This window comes from Amia ocellicauda, chromosome 8, assembly GCF_036373705.1.
Source record: "Amia ocellicauda isolate fAmiCal2 chromosome 8, fAmiCal2.hap1, whole genome shotgun sequence".
Classification (NCBI taxonomy): Eukaryota; Metazoa; Chordata; class Actinopteri; order Amiiformes; family Amiidae; genus Amia; species Amia ocellicauda.
The window spans coordinates 19803551-19822330 of NC_089857.1; the positions used below are offsets into that span (position 1 = coordinate 19803551).

The following is an 18780-nucleotide window of genomic DNA, read 5'->3' on the forward strand; positions in this document are numbered from 1 at the left end:
GCCTCTGAAATGACAGGGATTTGCTTACAGTAGTAAATAATGTAAAATTGCCCGCAGAAAACACATTTTTGGAAAACGATATAAACATATACAATCTTTTGGGGGGCCTGTAGTTCGGCAAAGGTATTTTATATTAAAGTATTTAATGTGATATTATATTATATTGATAGGTTTATATGAACCATTTAATCACAAATGGTAACCCTAGATACACCATGAGAAAAACTTGCAATTTTCTTTGATATCTTGTCTGACACCCATTCCTACTCAAAATTGGTCTGGCTACTTGTTCCAGAGATGGTATCACCTTATTATGTAGGTATTTTCTATGAGAGGCTCAATTTATTCGATTACATTACTAGTTGCAGTGTTAAAGGCATTGATGGTGACATTAAATGTAAAGTTACATGTTGAGTCCAACCAAGTCTTTGTGTTCCTAAGACATCTATTAGCACTTCATTGCTTTCCTGTGTGGAGCGACAGATGGTGCAGTTACACAGCAATCTGAACGTTTGATGGAGACGATCACATTTTTTACAATATTGAGATGTTGGATAAGCATCTGGGACTGGGACTGTTCTGCAGGCAATCAGTGACGCTGGATTGATGATCAGACTGCAGGAGAGTGGCGGAGAGAGGAGCTGTGAATGCTGTGAACACTTCAGCAACAACAACAGCACAGCAGGTTCAGCATTTCAAACACTGGGGAAAGTGCTTAGATCCGTCCAAAAATATATTGTTTCAGATGAGTAAAAGCTTAGATGAAATGAATAAGCAAATAAGCAAGAGAGGCTAATTTTACCTCCTTTAGGTTTTTAGACTTTGTATGTTATTAAATGTCATCTCATTATGTGTATTGCTCCATGGTCAAATCTGTTACAGAACATTTTAATTAAATTTACAAGCAATTACAATTTGTGAAAATATAACAATATCAAGTATCTGTTCTTTTGTGTTTCAGGCAGGTTTAGACATTTTGTTATAATAATCAGAAGAGGGCGCTCTTTCCCTTCTTTCTTGCTGTAGGCATTTTTGTTTGTTTTTGTTACAGAGCAATAGAATACATACCAGTCCATACATCTTATTCTATAACATATGAGGTTTATATTATATTGAATTTGATCTAAAACTAAATTAAATATATATTTTATATATATTTAGATCATTCTTGGTACCAGCTAATCTGACTTTCAGTTTCTTCTTACTTAATGTGTTGATCTTTATACATCCCCCCAGTTTGTGGCATGTTTCTGTAATGAACATTTACAGATTAATGTGAAATTAATTAAGTCTTCAAAAAAAGCTTTCCCTGCTGTATTATCTTGTTGACTTCAGTAACTAAAGAGATGAATGTCCTTAAGAGAAATATTCTTGGTGGACATTGCACAGAGGCTTTCATTTCCCCCAAACAACAAGAGGAATATCTCTTTAGTGCATTTAAACTTTGCATTTAAAAGAGGAAAGCATGTACTAGACCTTTGAAGTTCAAACATAACAGTACACACACACACACACACACACACATACATATATATATACATATATGTATGTATATATATATATATAAGCTTTTTCATTACGTTTCCAATCTGCTAACCTCATGCTAACGCTAACCTCTGCTAACCTTTTTTTTTTTGCTGTCAGTAATTTTCTTTAGGAGAAAAAAGGTTTCTCTTTTCATTTCCCTCAGACTCAACTCTTTGAACTTTAGTTCCCATTTTCTCAACTGTTAATTCCAAATAACTAGAAGTGACTTAAAGTTTATTGTAATACATGGACACACACACACAACTCCCCAAATATACATGTATACACGTCTGTTTCTGTGTATTTCAAGTTAATTACCTGCACTCTCCGGGCTGCCAGACTAATGCATAATATAAATTGTTATTTAGAATTGTTCCTCAAATGTGCAATAATTAAACTGTATAGCTACTACAACTACTACATGCATATTTTGTTCCTGTCACCGTGTGTTACTGCTCGTTTAACAAGGGCACTGATACTACACAGCTCATTTTCTGTATTTATTTCTGACCATCACCAAACAATTCTGTTTTCTTTCACACTTACAAGCCGTTCCCACACAGCAGAAGCAAGCAGCCGCCTCTGCAACACTTCGAGATGGACGCGAACAGCCTCCAATGGGCAGAGCCGCAATGGTACCCGGCAGCCAATCAGCGCGGGGCAGGGCGGGGCGCTCTCGGAAGAGTCATCTACATGACGTCATGCGCGAACAGCTGGTCTGTTGCAAGAACTGAAAATGTGGAAAAGCACAGTGCTATAAAAACGGCTCCGTGCTTTTTGGAGGTAAACATTTAGTTTATCATCATGTGGCGGCTGGGAGATGCCGGGCTGGATTTGGGCTCCATACAGCTCCTGTTGCTTGTTTACACCTATGTCTGCTCTCTCGGAGGTGAGTCATGGACTGGGGTTAGAGGAGATTGCTATCTGGGCTTGATGCAGTGGAGCTGTCCTTTGTGGTGGTGCTGAAACACTTGGGAGAATCGCATGGGGGGTTTCCTTCCCGGCACATCTGCACTGTGGGACACCACACGAAAAGACAGGAGCTAGCCTTCCTGAACCACAGCATATCTGCACCTATGTGTTGCTCTGTCGTCTTTCACACTGAAGTGCCATGCATGCTTTTTTTTCCAGGTTTATGCAAAATCACATTGCATTGATATGCCTAGCGAGTGTTGGGTTGTTCATTGAATTCTTTTAACATCATTTTGGAAACACGTTTCGCAGTATCTCGCCTGAACACTTTTTAAAGGACTTTTGACTAAACGCAGATGGCTTTTAAAATGCATTGGTTTCAGTTGTATTGATACGGTTTGTTTTTCTCTTGTGTTTTATTTTTTGGTGTGTTCTTTTTTCTTTCTTTGTTTTTCCATATCCGTCACATAACACGTCGAGAGAAAAAGAGAACGTTATGGTATACATAAACAGATATCAATATATAATCGTAATAATATAGTATTTAAGATATAATATCGATAAGAATCTGTTACAAAGTCCTATTTGTGTGCAACACAAGTAATACGCCAAGTAAATACATGATTGCAGAAATAATGTGGCATCTATTCATTTGTATTTACTTATTTTAATTCTACGTACGGTTATGAAGGTACAAACACCAGAAAACCTAGAACGGGACTTCACTACTTGGACTTCAGTTACATGTTAGTTATAGAAGTTGCAGTCAGTGCTGGAACCGGTTACGATGCATTTAAAACTGATTATTGGCTGAATAATTTCAGTATTCAAGCACAACTGTTAACGTAAGATCTTCACATGCAATTGAACATGCATTAACGTGGGTCAGTATCTGGATCCGAGGAGACACGTGCTATTGAGTTTATATTAATTTCTCTCTTTGCTAAGTACTTTTAGTTGATCTTCTTATGGGCGCTATTTGAAGATGAAATGTTCAGAAAGCCTGTAAGAGAGATCTGATCCAGACAAAAAAAAAAAAAAAAAAAAAAAGCACCAGCAGCTGTGCAGAGGTTTCTTTGGCAGTACTCTGAAGTCAAGGCTGATGGATGGCTTGTGGAGCAGGCTTTAGATCATAAGTGGCAGACAGACTTGTGAACTGTGGGGAAATTAATAGAAAAGCTATTTCTACTGGGAAACAAAGAAGGCTGTAGGCAAGCTTTGGCCCCCTGTCTCTCCCTCTCCCCTGTTTCTGACTTGGTGTGTGAGTCTATGTTTGTATGTGTTGTTTCTTCAACTTTTATTCAAGTAGCAAATAAAATAAATGGAGCAACAGCATTATCTTAGTTATTTTCTTGTTAGTCTGTTCACTGTGAGAAAACCCCTTAATAGGGAGCTGTTAGTAATAATAAAAATAATACCAATAAAAATGATATAGCTGCTTGTGAAATTCATGTTGGTACATGGTTGGTAAGTGCTAACATATAGCTTACAAAGTGTAACATAAAAATAAGAGAGTCCAGAGCTTTGTGTTGGGGCTGCAGGGGATGAATTCTTCATATATTGTGGGTGTCTCTGCTGTACTAAAACTGTTTAGTTAATTTTGAAGGATGTAAGATGCTTTGCAATAATTTTTAGTACAGATGAGCAATTGTGCTTATAGGTATTGACACTGTTCTTTCCAGCCCACAGTGCTTTTGATGAAAGGTTTAGTTACAAGGCTGTAAAAATCAAGGCAATTAGTCACTGACTCAGTGGATGTGTGAGCCAAAATCTTCTTGCGCATTACAGTATCGAGCTTTAAAAGAAGTGATAACGAAAAAGCCTTTGAGTCCTGGAGATCTGAAAAAAAAACCTGTTGATTGGAATGAATTGTGAGAAAAGCATGACAACGGTCTAGCCTGCTATTAATACATCTCATATGACTGTCTGTACTTTTATTTTTACCATGCTATTTTTATGTGTGTATTTTTTTTTTACAATAATATGTACACATATGTGTGTCTTATTATAGCCACGTGAAACATAAAGTGACACAATGTGTTTCTTCAAGATGAATGCATTAGCAATAGTATTTACACACAGACTTGCTTTGGTTGTCTCTAATACATTCACATCACAATATTCATGTGCTCAATGTTTTCAAATTAGATTATCTCTCTTTATTATTTCTCTCTTTGTCTCTCAGTCTCTCTTTCTCTTTTCCCCTCTCTATATATGTGTGTATTGAGTCCTAAAATGTCCCTATTATTGCAGACTTCTTTTGTCAATGTGTTTATAGTCTTTATACTCAATGAATTGTCAATGTCATTATCCTTATTTTATTAAAACATTCTTGGTGAGATTTCTGTGCTGTCTGCTGCAGTCTTATGCGCCTCTTGTTCAGATCCCTATTGTTAATGAGAATCTGTTCTCAATTGACTTATCTGGTTAAATAATGGTTTGACTGACAATTTAACACAGATGGCTGTGGACGTGATTGTTGCAGATATTTTCCAGTGTTGTTCCTGAGATCAGTTTTGCTGAAGACAACTGCACTGTTTAAAGAAACAGTGAGCGATTTCTGATGGAGTTGATCAGTGGGTTGGATTTAAGCAACAACCCAGGTTGTGGCGTTAAGCTACAAATTGTAAAGGAAACACGGATTTTGAGCTCCCAGCTTTCTTATCAAACAATGTCAGATCACCCCTTATTAAAAGCCACCTTTGTGCAGTTCACAAGCAGATGCATATTGGGTATGAAGCAGAAGCTAAAGCAGAGCAAACAACAAGCACCCTTGACCAGCAGAGGAGTGTCAGTGTAAGGAATAAACATGATTAGAAATACACCTAACAATTGTCTGTTGGAAACCCAAATCTTTGCTGTGTAAAAGAAAGCAAATCTAAAGAGCCAGCCACCCTTGACAAATAGCAGCACATTGAGAATTGCTGCCATTGATCATGTATTGATTAAAGTGGCTAATGTGGAAATCCAGTGATCCTTATAAAATAGGTGGCCAAGTGAGGATGACTGCTGTTTCGCACGGGGGAAGAGGGAGTACGGAAAGGCAGCTGTGGATGTCGGTCAATGATGCTTGCACTGTGTCCTGTTTCTACAACGAGCTGATAAACATCTCTGCGCATCAGTCGAAATGGGGCATTCCCCTTTATTTCACTCTTATAAATATTTAGAATGTGTAGTAAGATTTAATGGCTGGGTACACTAAGGGTTTTACAGCTATCAGATGGACAGTGATTTTATGCAAACATCATAAAGAATGTTGTACCTCTGAGTCCCTCATATGGTATTGCATCATTCGGTTTCTTTCAGGTTTACATTTCTTATTAAAGCGACACAACACAGCACTTGTAGTTTTGACTTTGAAATAACAAATTTGTTATAGTTCTTGGCTATTAGCTATTGTCTAGAGATGTGGATAACTTTATTTCTCATTAGGTTTTCATAATTTCTTTTCTGACTGGAGTGCAATGTTCTTTGCTCTTGAAGAACTGTTCTTCACATTGAGAGTGGGAAGCGAGTAACTAGTTCTCAGTGAAATAGAGCTTCCCTGTTATATATTTATTTATTTATAATTATGTAACAAAGGCAATTCTTTAAGCCAAACAAAGGCCACCGATAAGTGGTCAGTGGTAATCTTCTCATAGCGGACAACTCTAAGCACATCAGTTTTCATAAAACTCATAAAACCAATAAGAATACAGTGCCTTGTGAAAGTATTCACCCCCCTTGGCATTTTTCCTATTTTGTTGCATTACAACCTGGAATTAAAATAGATTTTTTGGGGGTTGTATCATTTGATTTACACAACATGCCTACCACATGCCTGATTGTGAAACAAACAAGAAATAAGACTGATATAAATAAATAAAACTTGAGCATGCATAACTATTCACCCTCCCAAAGTGGCTTTGTAGAGCCACCTTTTGCAGCAATTACAGCTACAGGGTACGTCTCTATAAGCTTGGCACACCTAGCCACTGGGGTTTTTGCCCATTCTTTAAGGCAAAACTGCTCCAGCTCCTTCAAGTTGAATGGGTTCTGCTGGTGTACAGCAATCTTTAAGTCATACCACAGATTCTCAATTGGATTGAGGTCTGGGCTTTGACTAGGATAAGACATTGAATTGTTTCCCCTTAAACCACTCGAGTGTTACTTTAGCAGTATGCTTAGGGTCATTGTCCTGCTGGAAGGTAAACCTCCATCCCAGTCTCAAATCTCTGGAAGACTGAAACAGGTTTCCCTCAAGAATTTCCCTGTATTCAGTGCAATCCATCATTTTCCCAGTTTCCCAGTCCCTGCCGATTAACAACATCCCCACAGCATGATGCTGCCACCACCATGCTTCACTGTGGTTGGTGTTCTCGGGGTGATGAGAGGTGTTGGGTTTGCGCCAGACATAGCCTTTTCCTTGATGACCAAAAAGCTCAATTTTAGTCTCATCTGACCAGGGGGATAAATACTTTTGCAAGGCACTATAGGTTTACTTCTGTTCAAAATAGACACACATTTGGAATATAAGACATCCAGAAGGTTATGTTCAAGTTTTATTGGAAGGATATAATAGTATATAAAAGACAATGCAGCAGTGAGAGGAATTTTACACTGGAACTAAATGAAAGTTCAAATGAAATTCAGTGAGTTCATGCAAAAATTTGCTATAGCCAAAAGCGGCTTCCACACTGCCAAAGAAGCTGTGAGCAGATATTACTGAGCAGTGTTTGGTTGATATTGCCCCTGAAAGAATAAAGATGCATTTGGATTATAATTGAACTTTCATGTCACTGTCATATTTAGATTTATTGCATGCATTGTAACAGAAGATGAAATGAATATCCGCAACTTGCAACCGGAGACTAAACATGATGCAAGAGGATCACACTCAAGCCTGCAAAGGAATTTCTTGAACCAGCCTTTAACTAGGAAGATTATAAGAAATAACTTAGAGGGATTCAGATTTAATATAACTGTATTGTCAGAGGCCCTCTAAAGCTAGGCAGTATTGTATAGATGGTAGCATCTTTTTAAGCCAGATGGCCAGGAAAGATGGAGCATTTAAAATCCACATATGGGTAAAAGTTGCTTGGCATCTCTTTCCTTGCAGGGTAGTTGCCATCCCACTAATGGTGAAATTCTTTAAGATGGCAGAACCTGTGTTGTCTAACATACTTTATTTGTATAGCTGTCCTTATACAGTAGAGTTTGGTAACCTTTTACCTGGTTTCTTTGAATAATCTTTGGATAATTTGTTTTTAGTTGTTACATTGCACCACACCACAAAGCAATACATTATTAATACATTATAATGCTTACTGAGCTAGTGTCTTATGAGGATGTCAGTCTTGGAGATGAGTAGTTTAAGGCAGAAGTTAATTAATGGTGTCTATGCTAAGAACCCCACTTTGTAGAGCAACAACCTGGAATCCCATAAGGTGTGAGGAGGTAATGGGATTTCTTTTTACCTTAAATAAATAAAACATTTATGCTATCCAAATTAACCTTAGTACATTTTCAGGACATCAATGATGTGTATATGTGATATATATTAGTTTTGGGATATGAGGTATCCCTGTTTTAAGGAGAGTTTATTTCTCAGCAGCATACAGTGCTGGTTGACTGTATTCAGAGCAAGATCCTTTCTACCCTTCCATGATAAATTAACAGTGGTCTGCATTGTGTCAGGGGAAAATGGTCAGCCTGTCATTCCATTTCGCTTTTTGAAAACTGTTCAGTCTCAGAAAATTGCTTTGAAAATCCCTACACGGTGTAACTGTACACAGCCAATGGGTAATCTTAGAGAATATTATGTTTTTAAACATGTCTTGTTTTTAGTTTAATTTTCTAACAGTTCTGCATATAATTGTTATTTTTCCTCCTGCATCAGAATTGTTAAAAAGCTTTTTCACGTAACTATGTGGACACCTGGATAATTTTACCAAATAAAGGTAAGATTGGAGGCATTTGCATAAAATTTTGATTTATATGTAAATGTGCTCACCTTTCTCAAGCATACTTGTAATTTCACTGAAAGTAAATAAACAAATTGTCTGGCTGTATGGAAGACATTTATATTGCAGAACTTGATATCTAGAAATTATTATTTTGGAAATGCTGTTCATTTCATTTATGAGATTCATAAGAAGTAGGTTGAAGGATTTATTCCTGACCAATTAATCGAAGCGAATCTTGTTTCGGGTGCCGTCCTTTAGGCTAATTTTGTAGGCAGCATGTGCGAGAGAAGCTGTAGCATTTCAGTTATAGCCCAGAAAATATAGAAATATTGTTGTACAGGCAGGTGCACTTTATCTTGGGTTTTCAATGCCTTTGCTTGGCAGGCAGAGACTTAACTTAAACAAGTTACTTTCTTCACATGCTGTTTACCTTAGTTCTGTAGACCACAAGATAGGCCAATTGTAAACCAGAGACTGTAATAAATCACTGCATATTCTATGCACTCTGTGCTCGAATTTAGTATTCAATGAATTAAAAAAGGTCAGGAATTTTTCTATTATGCCATTAACCTTTCATGTTTCAGCAGTATATTTACCTTAGCCTAAGGAAAGATGGCTGACCTGTACTTGAGCAGAAAAATATTAACAATGTGCAAGCATTTAGCTAGGTTTTTGTAGATTAATACATTCATGGTCAATTTAATCTTTGCTGAGATGGAAAAAAATAACCTGTTCATGACGTTTTGTTTTGAATCATGATCTCTTTTGACCAATTGGTGACAGTGTACATATTTCTACCATTAAACAGATAATGAAAAAACTCACCGATCAAGGGAGGACTTGTTGCCAATTGGTTCTTCAGTGGGAGAACTCTTCCTATATAATCGTTTGAACAATTTCTGCCTCCCTGTTATTGAGAACTTGAAACATGAATAGACTCTTTCAGTTGATTTAACCTAATCCATTAATAGCTCATTATAACAGCAATGTGTGGGCTCTTTGTTGAAAACACATAGTCAGTGCCATGAGTTGGAGGCACAAATGAACTAAAGCAAGATGTTACAGAGTAGCTTCACTGCACCACCACAAAAAAGATGCCCGGACAGAGATTTTAATTGATTGATGCATCCTGATGTGGTTGATGCAGACATGCTCCAAGCAATAACTATTCTGTCACAGGTTTGTAAACCAACCTTAGGGTTTAGAACAACAGTTTTTCAAAATCGATGCTTTGTTTACAGAATTATTCAGTAGATCATGATTTGTCCTTTGAAAGGAAATGCACGATTTTGTCTCAGAAGGTGTCCTACGTGATCTTCCCTTTTATCTCCAGAAGTGGAGGCACCCTGTGCAACATGAAAGAGAAATGCAGTTTTGTATGATATTTAATTAGCCACTCCGTAGCTTGACCTCTTTGGGCACATTGGAATTAATTGGAGTGATTGGTAGTGTGCACAAAGATAGCTCAGAAGGTGAGAGAAAGCAGTGTCTGGCAGGAGCTATATGAGGTGCAAGCTTAGATGTCTAAAACTGCTCAGTTCTTCTTCAGTTAGTGTGCAGTGTACTTTCACCATTAAAGCCAGCCGTCTTTGTGAAATTTGTTAACAATTTCCGTGCACTGTCTAAGAAAAATATGATAACTCTCACAGGACATCAATGAAAGATGCTTAATCACTGCCTGTTTGCAGACTTCACCTTCTGTTCTCTCTTTGATTATTGTTTAATACAGAGAAGAGAGTCCTTGGAATATAAGATGCCCATCTCTGTTGCATTTAAAAAAAACGAAGGGTTAGTTTTCTTTCCTTTTTTCATTTCTATTAAGTGCACACAGTATTATTTAAAGGGGCCGAGCTACGCTGATGATGAATTTACTATGAGTTTTATCCCCTAATTGTAGATGGAATTCATTTAGTCGAGGAGAATGAAACATTGACAGAAAATCAAGAATAAATTGAAGGGCATTCTGTTCAGATCCTCAAGTACTCTCTGTTTACTTTGAGTCTTTAATTCCCCTATCATATCACCTAATGCTATGCTACTCTCTCAGAAGAAAGGTTATACTAATCCCCTCATTTTGATGATTTTCTCTTAGATTACCTTTGAAATGTTCTAAAGAATTATTTAAATGCCACGTAAAAAAAAAAAGTCACCTTAAAATATACTTTCTATGTAGCAACTTGAAACTAGGATGATGGTGTTTTGTTGGCATCTACTGTTTTCCGCCATGTAGGGAGCTGCACTGTAAATAATATTTCAAAAACGGTCTCACCAGGGCTATTTGTACCTGATTTAATTAGCAGATTCCTTGCATTTTAAATTAAACTAAAGTGGCTGGAAGGCAGCCAGAGCTGTATATTTTCTATAGTGCAGTGCAGATCTTCATTTTGTTTACCAGCTTAAGTGTTAGAAGCATTGCAGGGGAAAGTAAATATGGAAGATGGTGGACTAATCCAGTTGTTTGCCTGGAAGCCTCTTCTATAGCTAGTCTGACATTATGTCTGCATTCGCCTCTACATGTGTTGTTTAATATTGAGCTTAATCTTATGAAAGAACCATTTTAACTGATGGTTACCTCTCTGGAACCGTGAAAACCATGAAAACCGCCGAAACCACGAAAAACCTTGAAAACCGTGAAAACCGTGGAAACCGTGAAAACAATGCACACCAATTCCATATGTAACATTGCTGCACCACACTTCTCACAAGGTTGACCTGTCTTTAACCAGTTAGCCCCCAGAGATGATGTAGAAAATACAAATGCCACTTATTCACCCGAGGTTGTTAATTATAATTACATAAATATAGTTGCAGTCTGGTTGAAAATGGTGTTGTGATCACACAGGGATATTTTCAAAGCAGATCCTATGTGGAATAGAATACATGCCACCATGTTAATTAGATTTGAGCTGAGGGTAATTCTCAGAAGATGTTGACTTGGAAGAAGCACGTTAAATCATAACAGGTTTGCTTTCTCTGACTCCAAAAGCATTATTTTTTAATAGTGTTACGATTCATATATGAAATATAGTTGCTACACACTAGCTAACTAACTAAGGGACGGATTAAATTAAATCTTTGACCCACCCGCTAATAGAAAACTACAGAACTGTACTCAGTTGCGGCTTCATTTCTAGTAAGATGACACTTTCTTCTAATCATAAATGTAACTGCTATGATGTACAGTGAGGGAAGTCGAAGGGGTCAAATACCTATTTCCCTCATTAACATGCAAATCAATGTATAACTTTTTTGAAATGCGTTTTTCTGGATTTTTTTGTTGTTATTCTGTCTCTCACTGTTAAAACACACCTACCATTAAAATTATAGACTGATCATTTCTTTGTCAGTGGGCAAACGTACAAAATCAGCAGGGGATCAAATACTTTTTTCCCCCACTGTATAGGTTTCCAGTTTGCTATTAGCGGGTGGGTCAAAATTTTCATTTAATCCAGCCCTAAATGAATGAATTGTGGACCACTGCAGAGGTATTTATTTAAGCTCTAAACCATTTGAAGATTGTAAACCAAAGGAGCTGGAAAATAATCTACAAATTCAGTATTGATTGTAATTCCCATTTTCCTGCATCAGGGTTTCCAGTCTGATATTGAAGACATTGATTACATTGCATTTTTCAATATCTGAGAATTGAAGCTGTCACAAATCATTGCCATTCATATTAAATAACTTATTAGGGTAAATTATGTTTGCGTTGCACATTGATCAAGGTTATATCTGCTTTTTGCTTTGACAAACACAAATACAATAGTTCCACCATACCAATTCACATCAGCGCAGCTCTAAAGTCAAAGAGAAAAGTACAGTTTCCTGTGAACTGTAAGAGCAGCCAAAGGATAACAAGCTAACTACAAAATTATTTGTTTTGCAATGTGTTAAATGCGTTATTGTAATTTTGTATTTTTGACTAGACACACCCACACACTCCCACATACAAGGTTTTTATGAAGGACACAGTGCCCGCCAGTATATATTGTGATATTGACAACAACTGTGTACTGTCAACATTGATGGAGTTTCATGGTGAGAGCTTATACATCGACCAACATGCAGGGAGTGTAACACTGTGATTCAGGGAGGATATTTTGGAAAACAATCCACAGCCATCTCACAGTGCTGACCTCACACCTACAGAACCCCTGTGGGATGATCGGAATGACAAATAATGTAGAGATCTCAGAGTCCAACATCTCCTAATGCTTTGGAGAGCAAACTGTAGGATGAACAATGGATGGAAGGCAGCAACTTTGCATAACTAAATACACTGGGAACATCTGTCTTTGGATTTTGTCTGTAGTCCCAATATCTTTCATATTATATAGAAGATAGAAAGTATTTTTTTGTGGTGGTGGTGTTCTTTTTGAGGCTGGATATATTTGTTTTTATTGAGCAAAAATTGTCCTTTAGTTTCATGACTGTGGCTTTATTATACTGCCATTGTTTTGTTTTTTTTTACTTCTGTTGGTCAGTGCAATCAAAGTATTTCATGCCTAGCCATTACTCATGGTCGGGAAGCCCAGGAGGCCTAAAGCTGGATGCAAAGCCACCGATTGCGTTTGCACCTCGATAAACCACATTACAAGCCAGCTGTTAAGGTTTATATTAGAACTTTTATAGACAATATTTGTTCTACAGAGGATAGAGATGAGTGGGGCTGGCTTTGAAAACATGACAGCTGCTTTGCTTGCAGTCATGCAGAACTGCTGTCGCTGGGGTGGTGTTCGAGCAATCGCATCCTGACACATTGCAGACAGCAGTCTTAAACACATCACTGAGATCAACAGGAAAGAGCTGGAAGAAAAACAGTGGCCAACACAAAATGAGTTATTAGAAGCTCTATTCGTAATGGAAGAAGTAATGGTTGAAGTAGTGGTGTTGAAATTGTTTACCTTCATAAAAAGACAAATGGACTCCCTGTGGCACAATAACATGACAAGTGATTGGTCACACAAAAACAAAATGAACAAACAAACACAACTTAAGGATTTCACCAAGATCGGGTCCTGCTATGAATCAGTTTCTAAGTAGTGCTGGGAAAAAATGACTAATGCATGACCATTCACTTGGAAGAGCAAATTCCTGCAGTAATCCTCATAGCTTTTGCCTTGTTGTACATCACCAGCTTCACCTAATTAGACTCATACAGTCATGAGATGATGATCAGACTGAAAGATTAAATTCAGCTCCTCTCGATGATATTCACTTTTCCCGCCTCAAGTCTTTCTAGTGGTTGAGCTGAATCCGAATGTGCAAAAATAAAGCAGCGATAGTAATTTTAGAAGAACGAAATATAGCTAATGATATAGTTAATTGTATTTCTTAAGTGAACCATGTCCCCATGTTTTCATGCTGGAATCACCACAGAAATATGGTGGCTTAGCATGTGCCCTCTGAGTCTCTTGCATGGCTAATGTGTCAGGTAATCCAACATGAAAATTTAAAGTGAAATTACATTTAAAACATGTCTTATATCTCTTTACGTAATGGAGGTAACCTGAGTTGTAAATAATATTTTTGTTGTTGTTGTTGTTGTTGTTGTCCTTTGATCAGTTTTGCAACTTGCTAAGCTTAAGAATAAATTGAAATCTTTGGCTGCTCAATGAAATGAACCTCTTTTTTCCCCCCAACATTTTTTTTAAATGTATTTATTTAGTATATATATGTCTCTGTTTCATTGTACATATAACATGTGATGAATATTGTGCAAGTGATTACTTCTAGTCTAATGCTAAATAGGCACCAGTAGCTTGTCTGATACATTTCAGATGTACTGCTAACATATTGGCCACAGAGGTATGCTTTCTGGTGGTGGTCTTGAATCTCCATTCCAGCAATGCTAGTGAGAGTCCGCTGTGAGGAATAAGTTAGCTGCATGTATATAGCTCACTGCTGTAGGTGTTTACTTTAAGTTTTTAGATTATACTTAAATTGAATTAACTTTCACTCAAACTGTTTTTGCACACTGTCATCTGTTCTTGAAACCAGATGATGCTGTAAATGATTAATTTATCTGTATAAGCCATGGGACGTATTGTAACATAAAAGAACATCCCCTAAGAGTTAACACCTGTGCCGAGCAGTAAAACAGGAGATAGAGGCATCAGGCGCTGTCTTTTCAGAGAGCTTTGTAGGGTAGCCAGATTCTGTAATTGCAGCATTGCCGAGAGGAATTCAAACATTATATTTTATGAAGTTCCTGTATGTCATTAGCTCTGCGATTTGTTTCTGATGTACTTTTCTCTGTTCTTTCTGGAGATTACATTAAAGGCCATGAGAATTTTCCACACGCAAATCCCTCCTTGCTTTACTATTATATAACAATGTTTTACACGACGAATGTGTTTTCTACAGCAATCATTTATTTCCAACTCACATTGAAAAGCTGCTAAATGGCCTGTTTTGTGTTTGTTTGCTTTATGTCGCCGAACCCAGTCAAACAGCCTGTATTGGGATCAGCTTGTGTTAATTTCCTACCGCACTTGAAGTGGAATCCATCAAAAGCAGCTCAGTTTCTGCCCAGTTTAGTTCAAAAAGTCAAAATGCTGTATTGTGTGCCAGAAAAGAAAACATCCCTTTTCAAGGATTAACTGCTGATCAGCTTTCAGAAACTCTCTTCAATACTCTTAATTTAAATATAATACTACACACTGAAGACCCCTGCTCTCAAAGCAATAGATTACAACATAGCACATCTAGGGCAGAGTGGAACTTGTTTCCCCCTTCCTTTAGCCCTGCTCACATAACTCATAATGCACATTAAATTATATCTCTTGCACTTCACACTTCATTCCAGATTTCCATTTTCACTCCTGTGTACATTCATATTAAAGCACCAATGTGCGTCTTCTTGATTTGATTCCCCCCCCATACAATTCTGACACCGTATCTCCACAGCGGTGAACCTAAAATTGGCTGGCAGTCTATTCTCAGGATCCTGTCAGGTACTCTACATGATATGAACTGAGCTCAGAGTATTTCCCTCTGGTGTCAGTTTCTCTACTGGCAAGGAATTCGACCACTTGTAAAAATTGCATACAGGTAGCATATACTGTATACTATGAGCAAAGTATGGTTATTCCCCCATCCCATATTCCTCACATGTAAATTTGTAGGCTTGCTAATGACTGTCAGTTTTAATTTGAGACCTAATCATCTCTGTGCGTAATCACAATTCATTTGCATTTTACATATTCATAAACCTGTTTTTTTTAACCAAAATGGTAACACTTTACAATAAGTCTCATAGTTACTGTGTATTTATATTTTAGTGTGTATTTACCAGTTTTATATATAATCATCTGTGCATTTAGGAAAAAATGTAGTCACAAACATAATTACAAATGTAGTTACAATGGGGTACTTTACACATTACACATTAAGTACATTGTAGTAATGCATAATTACACTGTTCTTATGAGTAACTACATATGTAGTTACTGTGTACCTACTATGTAAATACACTGTAACTACAAGACTTATTGTAAAGTGTTACCATCAAGTTTTATAATCTCACAATGAGATTGGTGTGTTGCACATTCAAGGAGCAAACTTCTGTGAGACCAAAAGCTGACATCACATATTGTAGCTGTATTTTGCGGTTGGTGGCTGGGTCAGTTTGGCCTAAGCCATAGTTATGTGTTTGTTATAATTTACACATGTGATTGCTAAAATGCCTCAAACAAAAGGCACTGTTTCATATATATTTATTTTTCCTGTGCTGGTTTGATTTCTTGCCACATGCAGTTTGAAAATGGGATGCTGTTTAATGGTTAACTTTCCAAGAGAACTCTTCAAGAATTTCATTAAATACATTAATCAAGAGCAGAGGTATCGATTCAGGTTCCCTATTGAGATAAAATCAATAACCTTCACATCTTCAGCAGAATTCCCCTGGAATCATAATATCAGTCAAGTGGATTGAGCTGCATATTTATTTTCAAAGCAATAAAGACATAAGCCTCGCAAGCTACATGTATGGGAAAGATATGAAAGATATAGAGATTAGAAAAAAAGCAGATAAAAGTGATTTATCTTCTGAACATCATGACATTAAAGTAAACGTCAGATGAAATCTAAATATAAATATGGTTTTGTATGCTGTATATCGATACTGCATATGTAATGTTTCCTTTAGGGGTTTTACAGAATAGATTTCCCATATGAAAGTTTACCACAGTACATTTAAACAAGTCGTTTTTCCATGGTTTAAGCATGGTTATGCCATGCATGTACATTAATTTATTGATGATTTGGTTAATCATTTACTATATGCTATATACTATATACCATATTTTTCCACTTTGGTTTTGTACACGTTTCTGTGGTTTGACCATGGCAACCTTTTTTCAGTGTTCCTCTGGAGTGATGCTGAGTTCTTGAGCTGAATTCTGACTCCATCTTAAATTTGCACTTCACTTCTGACTTGAGGAATTCATAATTCTGTGGCCTGGGGTTCAATCTACATCCACCTCCAAATAGGTTGACCAGCGTGGGGATTCATGACAACTACCTCAATGGATTGGCAGTGGCTGACGACCATGACGATAATGACATTTGCTCCTAATTTACAATCGCAAGGTTAGAGGAGAAAGTGGCATGCGCACATTTAGAAACCTTGATGACAACAGGAAAGGAATCATGTTTTTAAAGCTAGACTGAGATGAGTTAGAAGCTCACAAAAGCCAGTATCCTTCAAGGTACTCATTATGTGTAAGAAACGTCATGAATGCCTGATGCTCTGCTCCGTGCCTAATACAAACCTTAACTCTACCCAGTGGGGTTATTTTTAATTAGAATACAAAAAAATTCTCCCCCTTGTCCTTGATTATTCCTCATCTCATCTGGCTTGCTATTTTGCTGTACACCAAATAACTTAAGGGCATTCCCTTCGGTGTAAAAATATAAATTACGATTACTTTCACCTGAATTCTCGTACTTTACCCATTTCAGAAAGGAGAACTGAATTTGTCTGTATCTTGTGGCCCATGGCTTGGTGTATTGAAAAGCCTTGCATGACCTCTTTAGCTGGCATGATAAACACAAAAGCCAAAGGAGTGAATGCCAGTGGGCAGTTCAGGTGGCACTTGCGACCTTCCTTCTCGATAAGGCTGCAAGTCAGAGGCAGGGGACAAAATGACAGAAGAGAAACACAACTGTGTAATGTAAGATACCCATTCTATGCTTATGCATTTGATTAATAGTTGGAAGTCTATTCCAACTTCCACAACCTGTTTTTTTACACGCCCTGCCACGAAGTGTATTTACAGAGCACCTGGTTAATATCCATCATAAACTGCAAATCTAATTCAACCTTGGAGAACAATGAAATGGAAGATTTTAAATCCACTCGGTGCTGAGGTACTTAATGATAGATTACTCTTGCGTTAAACATCAAATACCAAATAATGCTGACTTTGGTATTAAAGCTTTTAAAAATGCCTCCTGCCTGTATGATGAATTTTGTTGTTTTTCTAACACTTTCCCCCAATAAGAGGAGTCAAGTCACAAGCACATGAAATCCGCTATGAAAAATAAATGTGGCCATATTATGAAATCTCCAGAAAATATATATCGAACACGTTTTAATACGTTTGCGCAAAATATATAATTGCCTCAAATATATTTGAATATGTGTTGATATAGTGTACAATTATCAGTGTTTCCTTAGGGTGCACTAGGTTAAAAGTACTTCCCCTGCAAATAATACACAGGGAAACAGAAGCATGCATATTGACCTCAATTACTGCAGAAGTCCATTGTATCTTTGCTTCACTGTTTAACTGATTGCATTATGTGTCAGCCATATCCTGAAATAATCATAATAAAATGTAAGTGAATTCTAGTAACAGGAGCTTTAACAGTTAATATAAGCTTTGTTGCTGTTTTTCAAACCCCTCAAATAATTATTCTGTCTCAGATGTGATGAATTTAGTTTATTCACATATTTGTCATTGAAAGCTCAATATGAACAAGTTCCTATTGTCTACAAAGCTTTATTGTATATATGTTTGTGGCCGCTTTAGGTGACCATGCCTTATTGCATTTTTTTTTTACTAGAAGAGTCACTGTCATGTTTTGGAAATGGCACAGAGATTAAGTGGCAGTATTCAGCTATGAGCAATTAAAATGATCTGTTGTCACACAGATTGCTCCAGATGGCTTTTTATCTAGTTATAATGCCATTATGAATGATGTCACAACATGATTAAGGGCATTTACTGGCAGAGCTTCTCAGACATTATTACTTCATTAAAACACACACACACACACACACACACACACACACACACACACACACACACACACACACACACAAACAAATATATGACAAATGTGGAAGTTAACTATTTATTAAAGAAAGAAAGAAAGAAAGAAAGAAAGA

General features: G+C 37.0%; 1 protein-coding gene across 1 annotated transcript in view; it reads left to right on the plus strand.

Annotated features, from left to right (window-relative positions):
* The first annotated feature begins 2271 nt into the window (after positions 1–2271).
* The window catches only part of tmem8b (transmembrane protein 8B), a 111594-nt gene continuing 95085 nt past the window's right edge, over positions 2272–18780 (plus strand). The window contains exon 1 of the mRNA XM_066710590.1: positions 2272–2416. Within this exon, the coding sequence (XP_066566687.1) occupies positions 2332–2416 (85 nt within the window). The 5' untranslated portion in view covers positions 2272–2331. The remainder of the gene's footprint in view (positions 2417–18780) is intronic.